Source organism: Balaenoptera musculus, chromosome 12 (assembly GCF_009873245.2).
Source record: "Balaenoptera musculus isolate JJ_BM4_2016_0621 chromosome 12, mBalMus1.pri.v3, whole genome shotgun sequence".
NCBI lineage: Eukaryota > Metazoa > Chordata > Mammalia > Artiodactyla > Balaenopteridae > Balaenoptera > Balaenoptera musculus.
Window position 1 is genome coordinate 51,946,706 of NC_045796.1, and position 16,489 is coordinate 51,963,194.

At 38.9% G+C, this 16,489-nt stretch overlaps 1 protein-coding gene across 2 annotated transcripts in view; it reads right to left on the reverse strand.

Moving 5' to 3' along the window:
• AFG1L (AFG1 like ATPase) overlaps positions 1 to 16,489 on the reverse strand; it is a 201,586-nt gene that overhangs the window by 62,625 nt on the left and 122,472 nt on the right. For both annotated transcript variants that reach the window (XM_036872274.1, XM_036872273.1), the window contains exon 8: positions 3,995 to 4,077. In XM_036872274.1, coding sequence (XP_036728169.1) covers positions 3,995 to 4,077 — 83 coding nt within the window. The remainder of the gene's footprint in view (positions 1 to 3,994; positions 4,078 to 16,489) is intronic.

The window sequence follows — 16,489 nt, forward strand, 5'->3', positions numbered from 1 at the left end:
ACAGAATTTACAGCAAAATGGTCTGGGGCAGCAACCCATGGACCCCTCAGCAGTGGTGCGTCCTGTCAGAAAAGAGATGCTCATTGTTGCATATATAAAATGATAACCTCTAGTGTCACCAGCCCCATAGCAGAGAGCTAATCTGAAGCAGTTAAATTCTTTGGAAGGCATGGGATGGGGCCTCCTTTGGCAAACACCAGGTAATTCACAATAAATTGCTGGTCCAAGTCTCCGCCCAAGTGCAAACAAGAAGCCCAATGTTTGGTTGAGCTGTATGGATTTTGGCAAACCATAGTCCACTCATGGGGAATCTTACTGAGCCCAATCCACCAAGAAACCAGTAAGAAAATGACTTTGTGCTCACCTCTGGGGAGATCAGTTACCACAGAATGAAAAACTGGAGAACCATGGGATGTTTTAATCTATGCAAAAGTTTGGATTTTTGCACTCAAGCTCTGTGGCTTACAACATGCTAAATTTAAATTCTCTTTTGAGTTAGTTTTATGTGAGATTAAAAACTTCTTGGGATGAGCCAAAAGCAACTGGAACTTATTTATAAAGGTACTCTAGGATTTCTAAATTTAATGTGATATAAAACTACAACTGAAATAGATTACATACAAACATACAATGGCTTGTATGAATTAGTTGTTGTGTAACTCAGACAATATTATGAACTATAGAAATTGTTCCATGTCAAATTTTGGAGCAGTTTTTTAAATCTCTGGTAATTCTTGATATTATATGAATTATGTTTTGGGACATTTTAGATTGGCTTTTGGAAAGTTAGACTAATAAAATACTGAATTAATGACTATTTCTATTTAATTAAAGATCATATATGGGATTCTGCATATATGAAATTCTGAGATAGTGCGTGATGTTCCCCTAGAGGGAAGCTAGAATTTTGCTTTTCTTTTTTTTAGTTGGAATGCCAGTGAGATTGACAAAGGGAGTAGTCAGGACTTGTATATTCAGGAACCAATTCCAGATGTTTAGGCAGAGGGTAATAAAGAGAAATACATGCTTTAATAGGGCAATATATAGCATGGCACATTAAAATCTGTTATAGAGGGGAAAGTATGTTTCCTATAGGAACAAGATAAAACGAAACCTAATTAATTAGAAATGTTAAACATGACCCCAGGAACTTTTCTTTTACTCTTTCATGAAAGAAGTTCTACTCAAGGGCTCATCTGAAACAATACAAATGACATCCCTAGCATCCCATCTGGGTATCTAACACTATTCTCCCACTTCTGAGATGACTTTAATTCCTAATTCTCCTCAGGCACACATATCTGCCTTCCCTCTGAGGTGTGCCCCCAGGCTCTATATTCTTGATTATCAGATTATGATAAAGCTCTTTTGATGTTAAACTCATAAATAAATCTACTTTCCTAGGACTTCCCTGGTGGCCAAGTGGTTAAGCATCTGCTTGCAATGCAGGGGACACGGGTTCAAGCCCTGGTCTGGGAAGATCCCACATGCCGCAGAGCAACTAAGCCTGTGCGCCACAACTACTGAGCCTGTGCTCTAGAACCTGCGAGCCACAACTACTGAAGCCCGCGTGCCACAACAACTGAAGCCCACGCGCCTAGAGTCCATGCTCCGCAACAAGAGAAGCCACCATGAGAAGCCCGCGCAGTGCAACGAAGAGTAGCCCCCACTTGCCACAACTAGAGAAAGCCTGTGCACAGCAACGAAGACCCAATGCAGCCAAAAATAAGTAAATTAAAAAAAAAAAACTACTTTCCTTGAAGGTTAAAGAATTTACATATTTTTAAGAAAGCCATTCTAGGGCTTCCCTGGTGGCGCAGTGGTTGAGAATCTGCCTGCCAGTGCAGGGTACACGGGTTCGAGCCCTGGTCTGGGAAGATCCCACATGCCGCGGAGCAACTGGGCCCGTGAGCCACAATTACTGAGCCTGCACGTCTGGAGCCTGTGCTCCACAACAGGAGAGGCCGCGACAGTGAGAGGTCCACGCACCGCGATGAAGCGTGGCCCCCCACTCGCCGCAACTGGAGAAAGCCCTCGCACAGAAACGAAGACCCAACACAGCCAAAAATAAATAAATAAATAAATAATTTTAAAAAATAAAAATAAAAAAAAGAAAGCCATTCTAGACTTCCACGGTAGCTTTTGTGGATTCTAGTTTTCTGGATTCTGGGACGTTGTTAGATTCTGATTTCCTCCAGTACTTGTTTAAAGTACAAACCTGAATTTCCATGTGTTAGAACTGTATTACTTTTTTCAGGAAGAGGAAGAGGCAACACAGGGTAGGTCAGAGAGAAAGTGGCTCTGCTAAAGCAAAAGCTGCCTTTCCAACTCCTGTAAATTCCACCGAGACCTCTAGCACCTGGAAACAAATTTCATGACTTAGAGTCAGGCAACCGTCTTTATTGAAGGAACTCCCCTTTAGGAAAATGTTTTACTTCTTCCACATAAGGATATACTTTGTGGGAAAACAAGGAACAAGGATTTGAAAAAGAATAAAAGGAATAATAATAAATTAATTTCTAAGTACCATACATCTGGCACATCAAGAAATAGGTAGCAAAGCTTCAGGGAAATCTTGTGAATATCAGAAAAATAAAAAGACCAGAAAGCACAAACATAAAAGAAATGGAGAGGAAAAAGTCCAAGTTAAAGCAGAAAAAAAAGTGTTCTAAGAATTTTTCAAAATTATAAAGTATTTAAAGATAAAGTACTTAAGGGCAGATGAAGAACCTCCTATAATAATCATCAGAATCTGAATAATAAACTGAAACAGTCCCTTGGTACACTGTAAAGTATGCAATTTTAATTATGTGATTTTTCTAGCTAATTTCTGCTTCAAAAACAGTAAAGTACTTCTGCTTACAAGGTGGCAGAGACAAGAACTTTTCTGAACCTCTCATATGCACGTTGTCATCAAAATTTAAATTAGCAGAAACATGCCTTTGAGTTAAATCACAATTAGCCCTTAGACAGACCTATTTACTGAGAACCCACTAGGTGCCCAACACTAGCAGCATACACTAAACAACACTTTGCATTTGTAAAGCACTTTTTCCTTTTCAGGTTCTCACAAATGACATTTTAAAACAAACTATATTTGTTTTTCAGCATTAACTACACATGCTGAACACATCTATTATTATAAATTGCTCCTACTCAGGAGTGTCTGAGGTTTTTTAAAAATAATTAATTAATTAATTAATTTTTTGTTTGGCTGTGTTGGGTCTTCGTTGCTGTGCGTGCGGGCTTTCTCTAGCTGTGGTGAGTGGGGGCTACTCTTCATTGCGGTGCGCAGGCTTCTCATTGCGGTGGCTTCTCTTGTTGCAGAGCACAGCCTCTAGGCATGCGGGATTCAATAGTTGTGGCACGCAGGCTCAGTAGTTGTGGTGCACGGGCTTAGTTGCTCCGTGGCATGAGGGCTCTTCCCGGGCCAGGGATCGAACCTGTGTACCCTGCATTGGCAGGATGATTCTTAACCACTGTGCCACCAGGGAAGCCCGAGTCTGAGCTTTTAAAAGACAAAATATATCCAGTTGTACTTGTGTATATATATTTTACATAGTTATGTATGGAAGTCAATCAACAATGATAAATACAAACAGATTGACAAAATAAAACAATTTTCAGGGAACAGAAATGACACATTTGTTAGAAGATGTCCACAAATAATTAATTACTTGAGCACAATAAAGATATTCTCTTAATACTAGAGTTTCTTAAAAAGGATACTCATTACTTTCTAACCATCTGTCATCACTCCTCCCCAAAAAACTAATTAGGGTTTCCTCCAATCACACATTATAAATCATGCAAATGTGGATGGCAAAAAACACAGTTTAAAGAAGTTAACATTATAACATTTTGTATTTTAAAAATCACAGGCTTTAGAACTAGGCTTTCATTTTCTAATAATTACCCTGCTTATTTTTCTCATCTTTTCCTGATTAATTATTAGATATTAAACTTAGAAAATTAAAATTAAAAAAAAACTTACAGGTAGTAGAGTTCTCCTGCAGCAGGAAGTTCCCTTTTCCGATAATCTATCCCAGAATCTAGCTGGACCGTATTACAGTATTCCTACAATCCAAACACATAAAATATCTTTTTAAACAAATGGTGGCTTAGAATTATAATCTTTCTGCTATCCTATTTTTTTTAATTTTCCTCAATAAAATAATGAGTTTAGGACAAAACAATAGAACTCATGTAAGAATCATAAATGTTGCAATATTAAACATATATTAAGCCAAAAAATATCAGTTTAATAAAATTAAGATTTGTAGCATACCTTCCTCAAACTTTGCTAAAACTGTGCTGTCAGCAAATTCCCCAAATAACTGCATTAGATTTTTTAAAATTCCAATTTCCATTACTCTGAAGTGAGAAGCTGGAGGCTATCAGAAAAAATAACTCATGGGTCTTAAGCATCACAATGGGAGACAGACAGTCTAAGAAAGTTGCATCAGAACATTAGCATCCACATTTTAAACTGAATGATCATACTAAAGTGATGCTATAGGTATACCTGCCCTTCACTTCTAAATGATAGCCACTGCCCTTGTTCCTTAGCTCCCTCTCTAGCCACCAATGTCTTCAGAGTTCTTTCCTGCTATGAATGCTTCCGTTCAACCTGAATGGTCCTGTGCCACTGCTGTCCTTGTCTCCTCCCAATTACTCTTTCCTTTCCATCCTCTGGGGTGCATGTATGCATGGAAACTCCCACACACACACACCCCTTAAAATTCTTACTATGGAAGCAAATGAACTTTTACTACACCTATGCTGGTCAGCTGGCTTTTTGGGAAGATACACACACACACACACACACACACATACTCATTCCAGTAGAACAGTGGTAAGCAAGAGTTCTAGAACAATTCAAGTAACATTTACAGGCTGACCTTTTTGTTTTCATTCGAAATAAAAATTGCATTAAGAAAATTCATGAGGAAAAACCGTATTTTAACAACTTTACTACTTTTATTAATGAAAAACTGCATTTGGAAGCTAAGGTAATTGTGGTGGATTATATTTTCCAAAGATGGCTGCAGTAATGTCTCCATCTCAACAGGTTGTGACGTTGACCTTCTAACCATCATGAAGTAGGGTCTAGGGACTTCCCTAGTGGTCCAGTGGCTAAGACTCAGCGCTTCCAATGCAGGGGGCCCAGGTTTGATCCCTGGTCAGGGAACTAGATGCCACATGCTGCAACTAAGAGTTCGCATGCCATGACTAAAGATCCTGCGTGCTGCAACTAAGACCTGGTGCAGCCAAATAAATAAATATTTTAAAAAAAAGAAGTGGGGTCTGTGCTCCCCACTTGAATCCTGTGGCTATGGTGAAAATGATGCTATACAATAATATCTGATGTGACATTTGAGGCAGCTTCTTTCTTGTTGGCTAGAATACTTGCTCCAGAACCCTAAACTGCCAGGTAAGCATCACCTGTCTGGAGGCAACCAGGAGAGCTTAAAGTAGCCCATAGAGAGGCCTTGAGATGACATGAAGACAGAGGTGTTGGACTGGTCTCCAGCTGTTCCAGTTGTAGCCACTGTCATAGTGAGGGAGCCAGAACTGCCAGCTGAGATTTTCTCAAATCCCAGAACCACAGAAACCAGAAGGGATAATAATGTTATTTTAATTTTGCAGTCATTTGTTATGCAGCAATAGATAATCAGAAGAGCACTATCTGGGCACACTTGGGATGTAGCAACATTCTTCCTCCCTGAAATTACATCCTGGGTTGTACTGCTATGCAAGAGCTCTTCATCATCTGTACTACAGGGAAGAGATTGTACACAGTGGCAGCGAGAATGCATTTCCCCTCCTCCTATGCTACAGCTGCTAAAGGCTCAGGGAAGTAAAATAGGGTGATCAACCATCCCTCTGAGACTGAGAGGTTTCCCCAAGACTGAGGTTTTTTTTTCTGAAAGCAGCACTTTCAGTGCTAATACGAGAGTCCTGGGCACACTGGGATAGTTGGTCACCCTCGGAGTGAAGACCAACTGGCCTGGAAGGCTGGAAAAGCTACGGCATTTTGAGTAGCAATTGTGAATTAGGTTAGAATAAAATAATCCTCAAGAAGAGGCCGCTCCCCTGGGGAGCCTACAAAGCTAAGCTTTTTAACTACACATTTGAAGAACCACCCCCTGAAGCTAACAGAGTCACGCCACTGTGCAATGCTTGGCCTAAGCAGCCACCCACACCTCCCGAGCTCATCATCCCAAGTGGCTCAAACCCACCCTCAGGACTCAGGCCCTTAACTCATCTCAGCAGAAAGAAATACAGCATTGCCCAAATACATGCATCCCACTCTCCCATTGCCTCAGAGACCTGTAAAAAAAAAAAAAGGTATAGCCATACATCTCTCTTCTTCTCAACTTTGAGTTAATGTAGGAAACCTGGGAAAGGAGACATTTCCTCCCCTGACCCCTTCTATAACTGGGGCTTAGCCACCCAGTGCAAAGAAAGAAGGACATGCACTTGTTCAGGTAGCACTTCTTTCTCTCTCTCTCTCTGAGGGAAATCTGTCCTGGTTTGGTAAGGGCCAACTATTCATAAGCTACCTATAATACATAGAATATACTACATGGTGGAAAAGTATATTCACATAAGTGTATTTCCCCAGGTTCTCTATTTCTTTTAAACAACAATTTATCTTATATTACTCAATATTCCTAATTTAGTCAAAAATTATTCTTCTTTATTTTTTTGCTATTAAAAAAATAAGGCTAATGAAAGTTATACAAGCTTCAATTTCTCCTTCTGGGTAACGAACTTCTCTCTCATATGAGTGATTAAACCCTACCAAATGACTGCATTTGTACATTCACTAATCACCACCAAGGAATACCTAATCAGCAGCATAAGAACTATAACCGAAGCCCTTAGATGTTAGCCCTTAATTGTCTGAAAAATACTAACACTCAGTATATATTTTTAAAGAAAAATAAACCTCAAAATTTCTGATCTTATTCACTTAAGCTAGAGTCTTCAAACCACTGTGCAGAAGGGTGGAGGAAGGTGAAAACTAACTTTATTTCCAAGTTGAGGATGAATCTAGTCAAAAGGGCCTGATCTCTAAGCAATTTCCTAATTTCCAGGGATATTTACAAGACCTGTGACCTCTTACCACCATCCAATTCAAATGCATAAAACTAATCAGCCAGCAAACTGAATTTATTTTAAAATAGTTTGTATATTTATATATACAAAGGACAAATACAATTACACAAGCTAAAAATGCAATTAGGAAACTTGAGGAGGAAAAGGAGGCAGGTTAACGCACCCTTGGGAGCATATTCATGAGTCAAAGGCTTTTGACTTTGGAAAGAAAAATATACCACTAAAAGAATTGTATTACAACAGTTTGCATTTTCCTCAAGATCTATTGTGTGTATTTTTAGCAATTCTTAATAATACCATTAGAAAAATAGCATCTCACAAAATAACTTTTTATAGCTTCCAGTCTGGCTTTTCCCTTCCCAGTTGGAACAAAAGAACAATAAATATAGTGGAGAAAAATCCTTTAAAAGTACAACATATTAACCTTGTCAGCAAAGATTGAAATAATAAAGATTTGCCTCCCTTAAATACTTTTATTATAAAGTAATTTTTGCTTACTCTAGAAAATTTGGAAAAACAGAAAAAACAAAAAACATAAAACCAATCACATAAATCAAAGTTTTATGTCTTATCTAAGTGATGACATTAAATAGGAATTTAAAGATCTAAATTATTGGTGTTTTTCTTGACAGTATTCAACTGTTAGGTTTTTTTTTTTTTAAAGTATTTGTTTAGTTATTTTTATTTATGGCTGTGTTGGGTCTTCGTTTCTGTGTGAGGGCTTATCTCTAGTTGTGGCAAGCGGGGGCCACTCTTCATCACGGTGCGCGGGCCTCTCACTGTCGCGGCCTCTCTTGTTGCGGAGCACAGGCTCCAGACGCGCAGGCTCAGTAATTGTGGCTCACGGGCCCAGTTGCTCCGCGGCATGTGGGATCTTCCCAGACCAGGGCTCGAACCCGTGTCCCCTGCACTGGCAGGCAGATTCTCAACCACTGTGCCACCAGGGAAGCCCAAACTGTTAGGTTTTATACATTTTTAATAAGTAAGCATAAAAGGAAAAAAGGTTGAGACTTTTTCTAGTTCTAGGATATAAAATATTTTAATAGCTAAGATCTATCTTTTTGCTTAATTAGTAAAAAGTGTACCTTTTTAAACTAAAAAAAGAGACACATGCTTATTGTAAAAAATTCAAATATCAAACATATAAAAATAGAAAGTTTACCCCCTTCTCAGAAAAAAGTTTGCTTATCGCTTATATCCTTCCAAGTTTTTCCTTTACACCTAGAAATGATGATAGAAAGATAGAGAAATTGGGATCATAGTACACACAGTTCTAAGCTTAATCCTGTTTGGTACCTTAAAATTTCTGAGAGAAATAACTATTTAAATACTGAAAAGCTATACTGCATACTGTACTATTTTCCTTGTTAAAAATACAATTCCATAAGTAAACAACAAGTAAGAGTACAAAAAAAGATACTGAACCAAAAAAAGGGTGGGAGACTGGGTGGGGATGTCTTTTTAAATTCTATTTATTTTTTGAGGCAGCATACATTCAAATATACATACTGAAGCAGCTATACATTCTGACAGCTGCTTCAGTCTCATTTAAAATAATCATGTGATACTATTTCTAAGATATCAATGATATATAAAAATTCAACACATACTTTTAAGCCTTTTATAATTTAAGTATAACAAATACAGAAAAGTATACAAATAAGTGTTCAGCTCAATCAAGAAATATAACATTACTAGCACCTCTGAAGCCCCTTAGTATCCTCTTTTACCTTTCCAAAGGTAACCAGTATACTGATTCTAGCATCATAGAATTTTGCCTGTTTCTGGAGCTTTATATAAGTAGAATTATATAGTATGTATTCTTTTGTGAGTGGGCTCCTTTATGGTCTACAAGATACATCCATCCACATGTTTTGTGTAGTTGTAGCTTATTGATTGTTGTATCATACCCACAATGTGACTATGCCACAATTTATTGATTCATTCTACTGTTGATGGACATTTGGGTTGTTTCTAGTTATTAGCTCTTTCAAATAATGCAGGCACAAACATTCTTGTACATGATTTTTGGTACATATGTGCACATGCTCTTCCTGGATATATACTGCCTAGAAGAGTAACTGCTTGATCATAGGATAAGAGTATACTCAGCTTTAGTGAATATTGCCAGTTTTCCAAGGTAATTGTGCAACCTACACTCCCACCAGTAGTGTATGTGCATTCATTAGTATGTATTAGCTACGGGTATAAAGAAATACAATTGATTTTTGAATAGTGGCCTTAGATCCAGCAGTCTTAGAAACTCATTTATTAGAGTAATTTTTTGTATACTGATCTCCAGGATGATACTAAAGATATTCCATATATTTCATAGGTATGCTGCATTGTTTTATTCACAAAAATGTACACCTATGGTTTAACAAGTCCCCTGCAAATTCAATATTTATTCTGAATCATCCTAACAATCATCACTGAATACTGTATGCTGGGCACATCCCTGGTAACTGGAGATACATAATGAATAAGATACAGCTTTAGCTCTGACAGTCTGGTAGAATTCAGATATTTTCCTCAAGTTATCATATTCTGCTCCTCCCAATCATAGACATAATTTTTCAGAGTTGATTAGTCTTCCACCAATTGCTTAGCTATGTGATTTTAGCCTGCTACTTAACCTCTCTGGATGTCAGTTTTCTCCTCCATAAAATAAAGGAATTGAATCATGATGCCTTTCAGTCTAAAATTCTTAACATTATTGCTGAAGTTCTCTCACTTCAGGGCTAAGTTCTTCTTTGGGCTTTTTGAGTTTTGGAGTCTACCTCAAGCCACCTCAGCTCCTTTGCTTTCTCGATCATCTCATGCTCCAAAGTAAATACAAACTTTTTTTTTCTCCACTGCCCCACTCCTCCTTCCCTGGCTACCCCAGTTGTCTCTGACACTTAAAACACCCACACCCTATCACTGTAGCAGGTAAGGTCTGTGTCTCTTTTTTTCAATCAAGCAACTTCAGAATTTCTCTCCCCTGCCAAAGGCAGGAAAGGAAGATATTTAACAATTGCGAAGTACCTATTATATGACTCAACTGTGTCAGTCAACTGAGGTGAATTTCTCATTATAATCCTCACAATAAGCATACACAGAACAAAGTAATCATTTTTATATCCCTATTTTACAGTTAAAGAAATATATGAGGGAGGTTATTACTAATTTTTTTTTAATCACTGCCATGGGTTGAATTGTGTCCCCTGCAAATTCATATGTTGAAGGCCTAATCCTAGTACCTCAGAATGTGACAGTATTTGGAGATAAGAGCCTTTGAAAGGTGACCGCATTAAAGTGAGGTGTTTATGTGGGCCCTAATCCAATATAACTGGTGTCCTTATAAAAGGAGGAAATTAGGACACAGACGTGTGTGCACAAAGGAAGGACCATGTGAAGACAGAGGGAGAAGAGAGCCATCTGCAAGTCAAGGAGAGAGGCCTCAGAGAAAATCAACCCCATCAACACCTTGATCTTGGACTTCCAGCCTCCAGAACTGTGAGAAAATACATTTCTGTTGCTTGAGCCACCCAGGCTGTGGTATTTTGTTATGGTAGCCCTATTGAACCAGTATAATCACTAATACTCTTGTCCCACTAATAAGCATACAGGAAGGCATTTTTTAAAGAACAGTAAAAAAGGAAAGAATAGTTCTGAGATTAAAAAAAAAAAAAAAAAGCCAGGACTGAAGCTAAAAAGCACACCTATATACACTTGCTTCTAAGCTGAGCCACAAATCTTACCCTTTCTGCAGCTACAGCTGGAAGGGAAAACAGTTTTCCTTTGAATTCGTAGAGCTCCAGAAAGGCCACATAGTTTGTAGGTAGCTGAGCCATGATTTGCCCAGATCATTCTTGCCCCCAAATCCATGGTCTTCCCACCATGTCACACTGCTTTATTAAGCAGCAGCCACAGGTTCATTTTTCTTTCACCTTATACAATTTACTGTATTTTGGGGATTAATTTTTGCTCCCCAACTCCTCCATCCCTGTCCCAAAGTAATTACCTCTGCCCAGTATAAATATGCTAATTGCTCTTCTAGAGATCCATGCTGTATGATTCAATTTTTTTTAAATTTTTATTTATTTATTTGGCTGCGCTGGGTCTTAGTTGCGGCACACAGGATCTTCGTTGCTGTGTGCGGGATCTTCATTGCGGCATGCAGGATCTTTAGTTGCAGCATGTGAACTCATAGTTGCGACATGTGGGTTCTAGTTCCCCGACCAGGGATCGAACCCGGGCCCCCTGCATTGGGAGCATGGAGTCTTAGCCACTGGACCACCAGGAAGTCCCCACACTGTATGATTCTATTATGATTTCCTTCAGGTATTTAGTCCAAAACTGTGTACGAGATATATGCACCTATACTAAATCTACACTTTAATGGGTTGTATTACAGTAAACTTCCATTATATAGGACATTTTCTATGTTTAAAGTGTCTGGCCAACTCATAGTTCACTGTTTTTATGACCTTTACTTGATCATCTAAACTGATGTTGTCAGTCTTGGAAGGTAAACTCCAAGAGAGCAGGGGCTGCCTGCTTAACTCGGGGCACAGCACCATATACTCATGGGCCCACAAAGCAGGACTGGAGGCCAATGATGATGATGATCTCCCCTCTCTCATGAGTAGAAAAAGGAAAGTACAAACTAATCTCTGATGATTACCCTCTTCTGCAAACTACACATGAAGATTCTGCTCATATTTTAAAAGGTCTCATAATAAGACTGCCATAAAACCAGTAAGAGAATTTGAGATATAAATAAGTGGGTCTATCTTTATCATCAACATCATCAAAGAGTAAACAGTGATATACGGGCGTACCTTGTGCCAGAAACCATTCTAAACTCTTTATATTCCTCTTAACCACTCTAAAAGGTAGGCATTATTATTAATATTCTCATTTTACAGATGAATAAGGAAACAAAGCACAGAGAAGTTATGAAACTTGCCCATTGTCAAAGAGCACAAAAGTGGTAGACTCAGGATTCAAACCCAAGCATTTTGGTTACAGTGTTCATATTCTTAACTACTTTGCTATGTTGCCACCCCAGGATATGTTCAAGCAACCAGGGCTCTTACTTGGATATACAAAGCAATGCAAAATTCATGTGGGCTTGTGGTCACCTTATCTTTGATAAAGGAGGCAAGAATATACAGTGGAGAAAAGACAGCCTCTTCAATAAGTGGTGCTGGGAAAACTGGACAGCTACATGTAAAAGAATGATATTAGGACACTCCCTAACAACATACACAAAAATAAACTCAAAATAGATTAAAGACCTAAATGTAAGGCCAGACACTATCAAACAGAGGAAAACATAGGCAGAACATTCTATGACATAAATCACAGCAAGATCCTTTTTGACCCACCTCCTAGAGAAATGGAAATGAAAACAAAAATAAACAAATGGGACCTAATGAAACTGAAAAGCTTTTGCACAGCAAAGGAAACCATAAACAAGATGAGAAGACGACTCTCAGAATGGGAGAAAACATTTGCAAATGAAGCAACTGACAAAGGATTAATCTCCAAAATTTACAAGCAGCTCATGCAGCTCAATACCAAAAAAACAAACAACCCAATCCAAAAATGGGCAGAAGTCCTAAATAGACATTTCTCCAAAGAAGATATACAGATCGCCAACAAACACATGAAAGAATGCTCAACAGGGCTTCCCTGGTGGCGCAGTGGTTGAGGGTCTGCCTGCCAATGCAGCGGACACGGGTTCGAGCCCTGGTCTGGGAAGATCCCACATGCCACGGAGCGGCTGGGCCTGTGGGCCACAATTACTGAGCCTGCGCGTCTGGAGCCTGTGCTCCGCAACAGGAGAGGCCGCGATGGTGAGAGGCCTGCGCACCGCGATGAAGAGTGGTCCCCGCTTGCCGCAACTAGAGAAAGCCCTCGCACAGAAACGAAGACTCAACACAGTCATAAATAAATAAATAAAAGAACGTGAATTTCTTTAAAAAAAAAAAAGAATGCTCAACATCATTAATCATTAGAGAAATGCAAATCAAAACTACAATGAGGTATCACCTCACACCAGTCAGAATAGCCATCATCAAAAAATCTACAAACAATAAATGCTGGAGAGGGTGTGGAGAAAAGGGAACACTCCTGCACTGTTGGTGGGAATGTAAATTGATACAGCCACTATGGAGAATAGAATGGAGGTTCCTTAATAAACTAAAAATAGAACTACCATATAACCCAGCAATCCCACTACTGGGCATATACCCTGAGAAAACCAAATTCAAAAAGAGTCATGTACCAAAATGTTCATTGCAGCTCTATTTACAATAGCCAGGACATGGAAGCAACATAAGTGTCCATCAACAGATGAATGGATAAAGAAGACGTGGCACATATATACAGTGGAATATTTCTCAGCCATAAAAAGAAATGAATTGAGTTATTTGTAGTGAGGTGGATAGACCTAGAGTCTGTCATACAGAGTGAAGTCAGAAAGAGAAAAACAAATACCGTATGCTAACATATATATATGGAATCTAAAAAAAAAAAAAAAAAATGGTCATGAAGAACCTAGGGGCAAGACGGGAATAAAGACACAGACCTACTAGAGAATGGACTCGAGAACATGGGGAGGGGTAAGGGTAAGCTGGGACAAAGTGAGAGAGTGGCATGGACATATATACACTACCAAACGTAAAATAGATAGCTAGTGGGAAGCAGCCGCATAGCACAGGGAGATCAGCTCAGTGCTTTGTGACCACCTAGAGGGGTGGGATAGGGAGGGTGGGAGGGAGGGAGATGCAAGAGGGAAGAGATATGGGGACATATGTATAGGTATAACTGATTCACTTTGTTACAAAGCAGAAACTAACACACCATTGTAAAGCAATTATACTCCAATAAAGATGTTTAAAAAATAAAATAAAAATAAAATGATAAAAAAAAGAAAATTCATGTGAGCTTATTGGGAAGTTCTTGCAGTACTCTGTTAGCCTGCTGGGGAAAGTCCTACTTCTGTTGCTCATATGCTAACCAGGTAAGGCATCTAGTATTGACAATTATCTGGAGAAGCAGCTATACTGCAATGAACAGATTTGTTTATTTATATACAACCTAGCTCCATACAAAAATGATACAGGGCAGCGTTTTAGAGACTCCGTCCAGCTATATTATACCACACATAACAAACTGAAAGTTTTCCTACAGTGATTAAGATAACAGAAACAGATTTGGGTTTCAAGCCTGTTAAGTTCTATGAGACGAGGATCATATCTATGTTGTTTATTATTGTGTCCCCAGTACTTAGCACAGCATCTAGTACATAGTAAATGCTTGGTAAATACTGATTAACTGAACGGATCATTAGCAAACTCATCTATGTGCAAAGCTTAGGTATAAGTTAGTATGTTAGGAACTACAGAAAGAAGCCAACCAATACAGTCCTCTTCCCAAGGAAATTTTATGGGAATTGACTTAGCAAGATTCTTGCTAAAACTGGACTCAGCACGGATGGACATAGACATTGTAGGCCAAAGTTGAAGCCGAGTAGAGAATAGGGGTCAGAGGAGGCTAACTAAAGTATGGTCCAGGAAAATCTTTGTTAAAACTCAGCTGAGACAGGAAACTCAGCCAAGAAGTTCTGTCTCCTCCAAGTAAGAGTTCCATCCCAAAGCAGGATTTCCTCACACCAAAGAGATAGACCAGAAAATATTTCCACAACCATAAAACAAAAGTCCTGGACTATGTTGATTAGGCTGATTATACCCACCACAACCAATTCATGTAGCTTGGGGAATGGCACAAGCTAACTGGTTTAGGTTTGAGTTTCTTAAATCAATGCAAGTGGCAGGGAAGATGGAAATACCCTGGTGAGTAGACCAGTGGTTCTCAACACTGGCTGCATGTTAGCTTTAGCTGGGAATTATTTAGAAAGTGCCGCTCCACTCCCAGGCATTTTTGCGGGGGAGGATTTGGTTGGCTGAATTTGTCTCTTGTTTGAAGCTCCTTCAGCGATTCTAATGGGCAGCCAAGGCTGAGAATCATTGGCTCAGCCTAATCAGGCCCCACCTCTGATCAGTTCCATCCAAATCAAATGGCTACTACACAAAAGCAGAAAGATGAAATGGATTTGGGGGAAATAACCACAATGTCCACCACAGGTGGTAACTAAAGCCACAGGATGACAGAGGGTTGCTGTTTATGATCCTAGACTCACAGAGCCAGAGATTGGTAGCATTGATACCCTTCTTGTTTATGTTTGGATAAAGTGAGGTGAAAAGGAAATCAGCATTACTCTGCAATGGGGGTAATGGACATAAAAGCCTATGAGTTGTCAAGCACTATTTGAATGAACAAAGGAAAAAAAATAAAATAACAAGGAAACAAAGGATTGATAAAACTTAATGTGGGCTAGAAAAATGTTCTAAAGCTGGAGTAGTTTGAGTAGATGAAAAGGGTTTGGAACAAATTTGCCTAGGAAAAAAACTATGGGAATGTGCAGAAAGGATAGAAGGAGACCTGGTGGTAAGATACTACAAATGAGTCCAGCAAAGGATTGCAACATCTCAAACACAATGACCGTTAAGTTTATAGATGACCATAAGTTTTCAACTCACATTTCCCATTGTAAATGAGGTGACATCTTTATCTTTTTGAACACCACCATGATTTGGAACATCCCAATATTCCTTTGAAATAATAAGTTTCTGAATATGTCACTAAAAATATTTTCAAAGTAACTGATTACAAAAAATTAAAAAAAAAAAAAAAGGAAGCAAAGCACCAGCATCTGGTGGCACACCTCATCAAGCCAGCACAACAGTTGTAGGGTCTTCCCGTCAGTGTTTGGAACTCTGAGATGGAACCATGGTCCTTCAATCACACCACCACTCTCACCACCTCTAAAAGGAAAGGTGAAACAGCTGACTGTGGCAACTGCTGCTGTGAACCAGAGGTCTTGTTCAAAATGTCAATGACTTACTTTCTCTTCCATATGCTTTACCTTAGACATACTGATTTCTAGAAAATATTTGGACTCTAGTACAGTATGGTATTTATCATCTTTAAGCTATCAGGAAATAGGAAATTGTGGAGAGCAAAAATCTGTACTGACTGTCAACCTGGTCAAGACTTTGAGTGCCGTTAGCTTATCAGTTTCCTGATAAGACTTAATTAATTTGGATGATCTAAGATATCAGTGTGCATCCCAAATAGCTATGTGGCAGGATGGTGAGCAACAGAATTGATGAAGTCATGTCCTATCAAATTGTTTTGGCACAGAAATGGAAAACAAAACAAAGAATCCTAATGTTTGTAAGAAGAGACTGTTTCTGTTCATCAGAGAAGTGGTAATCTTTGAGCCAAGGGATGCTACAGAGAGGTTTAC